At 34.3% G+C, this 4790-nt stretch overlaps 1 protein-coding gene across 3 annotated transcripts in view; it reads left to right on the top strand.

The window, feature by feature from the left end:
• Window positions 1-735: 735 nt before the first annotated feature.
• The window catches only part of LOC109215723, a 10757-nt gene continuing 6702 nt past the window's right edge, over window positions 736-4790 (top strand). Inside the window, exons 1-4 of one of the 3 annotated variants that reach the window (XM_019379835.1) lie at window positions 737-1258; window positions 3306-3361; window positions 3489-3663; window positions 4132-4233. In XM_019379835.1, the coding sequence (XP_019235380.1) occupies window positions 1172-1258; window positions 3306-3361; window positions 3489-3663; window positions 4132-4233 (420 nt within the window). In that variant the 5' untranslated portion in view covers window positions 737-1171. Of the gene's footprint in view, window positions 1259-3305; window positions 3362-3468; window positions 3664-4131; window positions 4234-4790 lie in introns of all 3 variants that reach the window. The other 2 variants (XM_019379837.1, XM_019379838.1) reach the window with 2 other exon arrangements.

Raw genomic sequence — 4790 nt, 5'->3', positions numbered from 1 at the left:
GGTTTATAAATTTTATTAAATTAAAGATCCTGGAAATTGGTTTTCAAACTATTTGGAGATTCCTTATAGTACTTGACTAAATTAAGACCAAATCTTGAAAATCGAATATAAGAAATAAAAATGGATAAAAGGGTGTGTGGATCGAATATAAGAAATAAAAATGGATAAAAGGGTGGTGGGGTCCAATGTACATTTACTATTTGGAACTACGTGTTTCACATGAATAGAATATTGCATCCAATGTGTGCTGCATCATAATTTCGTCTGAAAAGGACACTACAAACACCTCACCACGTGCAAATTCGCACGCGCCTAATCTCCATTGGAGAGGATCCCTGCATATAACTACCAACGGTACAACTCCTCCCTGTCCGAAAAAAAGTGTTTTTAATCTTATATGATTGTACTAATTAATTTGATGCAATTTCAAGAATTATTCGACTCATATAATGTTATATTAAAATAATAATAATTTTCAACTTTAGTAAATTTATGTCACAAGAAGTCAAGGTACGTTTTCGGCCAAACCCATCCACTTTTATTTAAACACAATAATTTAAGAATTCATAAACTTTAAATCCCGACGTCATCTCTGATAATAAATTTAAAATTCAAAGTCATAGTGCATCACTAGAGGATGAAATGACTCAATCACATGCATCATGTGATGAAATCACTTAAATTATCTCCAATTATTAGTTGTCAACTAGACTTTTTCCCCGTCAAAACAATGCTCTTCACCAAATACTCTTCGTTGAGTTGGGCCAACACAATAATGAGCAACTCACTCAAGAACCTCCGTCCACTTCGGGCTCCTTTGGTACGAGGGATAAGAGATATAATCCAATTTCCCCCCTTCGAAATATAAAATTACGCGGTCTCTCACAATCTCTCCTTTTTCCTCCTTTCATTTCTCCCCTCATTCTCTTTCTTTCTTCATTCTCTTAGTGTTTCTCTCTCTTATTCCCCTTCCATGGTGATTGATCTGAGAGAACACTACTGAAATATACAAAATTTCTACTCTCAGATCTAGGGCATTGCATTATATTGTTTTGCCCTAGCACATTTCACTTCTCACGCGCCAATTTAAACAGGCAACAAATACACACACACATATAAATATATATATATTTATATATCTCATACATTTTTTGAAAAAATAAAAATTAAAATGTTGCCGCTTGATTCGTTCGATGAGTTTTTATTCTCTGCTAGCAGAGCATTGTGTAGTCCCCTCGCGGTTTTTATTCAGATCCAGGTATTTATTGTTTTCCGCTGCTCCGTTTTACTTTTTATTGAATTAGCTGCTAGTTTTATTCGCTGCTTATTTTTCCGTTTTAGATTAGTTAGCTGTTTTATTTTTGTTCGAAAATTTGGAAATAAATTGCCTATAGGATGTGTTTTAGATTTGGCACGGTTTAGATCTAAGGACTAGACTTAAAATTTGATTTTATTTCATTATTTACGTGGATTAAAATTCGCTAATGTATATTTTTTTGATGGACAATTTCGTTGCTAATATAATGCTGAGGAAAAGGATAAGATTACAAAAGTTTGAACTTTCAATTTGTGTTATGTTGCATTCGTGGTAGTTCGCAGTTTGGGAGTTTTTTTTTCCTCAGTTAATTTTCTTCAGACTTCAGAATTGAGAGCCATTGACAAGCGTATTCTTCTTGGATTTATCTATAGTCATGGAGTTTTGCCAAGATAAAAAGAGTACTTGTTTTTTATTTGATGTAGAAGGCAGAACCATCTTGTTTCTGTAAATCAGTCTGGCAATTTAGACTAGTGGATGGGTGTAGCACATTACATGGCTTAATTCCTGAAAGCACTCTTTCTAGAATTAGGGACTTGGTGACAAAATGAATTTCCAGTTTATATGCACTCTCTATCTGTAAGCTTCAAGTATGAATTTCATGTGGAATTCTCCATTTATTTTAAAATGATGGTCACTTAAGCTCCATTTTGGCCGCTTCAAGTGTTTCATGGTGTGATGTCGGTGATGGTTATTTAAACCGTTTAATTAACCCAAATAGCCGCCCACCCAACTGCTTAAACTAAAAATAGCCCGGGAAAATATAATATATGCATAATTTGTGTATTATATGTGTATAATCAATGTATAAACTTTGTATATGGCTAGAAAAATTAAACAATGAATATGGACGGCTATTTGTGTAAAAATCCATTTAAAACCAGTAAATTTTGAGCTTTGTGGAATTTATTCAAGCCCTAATTGGCTAAGGAGTTCAATATTTGTAGCTAATGGAGTCTCTAATCATTGTAAACTTATACTGTTGACAGATTAAGGATATTAGTCGATGCTTGACAGAGCTGACGATCTGTTTTTCCAATTCAATCCATAGCAGTAGACAACATTTCTCTAATCATTTTTTTATTTCTTTCCCTTTTATTCTGAAAGTCTGCCGCCTTTTCTATTACCGAGGGTCTATCGGAAACAGTCTCTCCGTCCTTCCAGGGTAGGGTAAGGTTGCGTACATCCTACCCTCCACCAGACCCCACTTATGGGATTACACTGGGTTATTGTTGTTATTCCGAAAGTCTGCTTTGGTGGTACGCAATTTCGTTAATGCCCTTTCATGAATGACTGCAACAAGTTGCTTTTAAAAAAAATTCATTTTGCACAGACTAGTAAAAAAATAATGAAAGAATTTGAAAAAAAATAGCTCATTCGTGTTTATAGCTCAATGTCCTTTCATATTGGGTTTAATAGGACAGATTCATGGATAAACCAAGAAAGTAGATGCCTACAGTAACACACTGCAGGAGGCAATTATAGTGTGAATTGTGAAATCTAACAAATGGAAAGGGGAAATTATTAGGGTGCAGATTGTTGAGTAAACGGTTTAAATTATGTCAAGTCATGGTGGCTTATACTATAAAGTGCATGAAAGCAATCTATTGGAGGTTACTAATAAAAATAATCTATCTATTTTAAGGTTGTCTTCTGTATCTCTTGTTTGGATGAGAATAAAAAGGTTTAATGTGCCTGAAGACAAACAAAACATATTTATAAAGTTGCAGTTGTCTGTTAATGGGTTCTCAACATTATTTTTAATATTTACTTTTAGTGGATCCTCAGCTTATCACTGTTTGGTGATATGTTTAACATGAGTAAATCTCTTTCATCTGCTAAACTTCTCCATGTTCTATCAGTGTGTGATTTTATCATTTGATCCGTAATTGACAATTTAAGAAAAACCATATTACTCACACTTTTGTACTTTCCTGTCTCATTTTTTAATCTATCTTTTTTGGCATTTTATGCGACTTTGTATCTGCAGGGATGTTTTATCTGCTTAATATTGGCTCTTGGATGGGCTTTAGCTGCTTATGTAAGGTATGAGATCTTATAATCTATCTAGAGTGTTTATGGTGCACACTTTCTTGCTGATAATTTATAATTGGCGTAGGTAATGGATTCTGAAATTAGTGATTTTCATGCAGCTTTTGGTTTCTTTTTGTAGGGGCAGGGAGATTCGACGCATGAAGGATAGTATGAGATGTGGCAATAGTTTTGCGTTCCTTACAAAGGATATCAATGACCTTGAGCATTCAAATCAGGTCACCTTGCCCCCAGTCTCAGTTGTAATGCCTTTAAAAGGGTTTGGAGAGCACAATCTACACAATTGGAGAAGTCAGGTATACAATAAGAAACCTTTTGGCTGGGAGTCTTTGAGTTTTCAATTAAGCTGAGTTACTTGAAGTCTTGACTTACGTTTATGCTACAATTCTTTATGGCCTTTTCCTGCTTGAAAATAATCTCAGGTTGCTGCCTAATATCTTACTTGTTGCTTCTGAGAAGCCCGCATTACAGCATAATGGATAGTAACATGTTAATAGTTTTGTTATTTAGTCTTTTTGTGAGGTGTTTCTACTTTTTGGTATACTTCTTGTATGTGGGCATGTTTTGCCCTTTCTTAACGAAAAATTTATTCTTCATCAAAAAAAGTTTTGTGTCTTTTAGATCTCTGTTTGGTATCTTATTCATATTCATGTTGTTTGGATCTATGACAAAAACTTTGAATTACGTGCTCCATTTTTTCACACTTAGTCCAGATAATTTATAGTCTGCTTGGTCTGCTTATGTTCCCATTGTGAATGGCTCAGATCACTTCTCTTTATGGTGGTCCTTTGGAGTTCCTTTTTGTGGTTGAAAGTACCGCTGATCCTGCTTATCATGCTGTGAAGCGATTGCTAGCAGATTTTAAGGTGTGGTATTAGGCCTTCTTTTGCATTCAAAAGTTGGTATCTGCTTATATCATTATATTGCACACTTCTCATGGTATTCGTTTTCTATGTTGAGCAATCGTGAATCTCTAAATTGAAGAGTTGGTATTAGTTACTAGTTTAATGTTTGCCTTTTGATTTGCATTGCATCATCATTGGTTCTATCATTAGTACTCACTTCTTTCACTGGTCTTATCTTTCTTTCCCTTAACCTTTCTGAAAAATCTGTTTAATGGTCACAATTAAGAAATTTGGAAATGGAAAAAATAGAGGCATGAAAGAATTTTTATGTTTGCAAATAAAGTTTAAGATTTGTGAAAAAGGCATACGAATGAGAACAAAAGTAAATTATCAAAAAGAAAAAAGAAAGGCTCAAAGTGAGATTAAAGTGTGAGCTTTGGTAATCTTATCTTAAACATAGAGCCCATGGATGCTAATACATGCACGATAGCACTGTCCTGAGTGAGGCTTTTTTTATGGAACCTCCCAAGAAGTGAGGATTGCCCAAGACCGTATAAGGAGATAACAACCTATTTCCT

Source organism: Nicotiana attenuata, unplaced genomic scaffold, assembly GCF_001879085.1.
Source record: "Nicotiana attenuata strain UT unplaced genomic scaffold, NIATTr2, whole genome shotgun sequence".
NCBI classification, from domain to species: domain Eukaryota; kingdom Viridiplantae; phylum Streptophyta; class Magnoliopsida; order Solanales; family Solanaceae; genus Nicotiana; species Nicotiana attenuata.
This window is presented reverse-complemented; position numbering and strand designations above follow the sequence as displayed.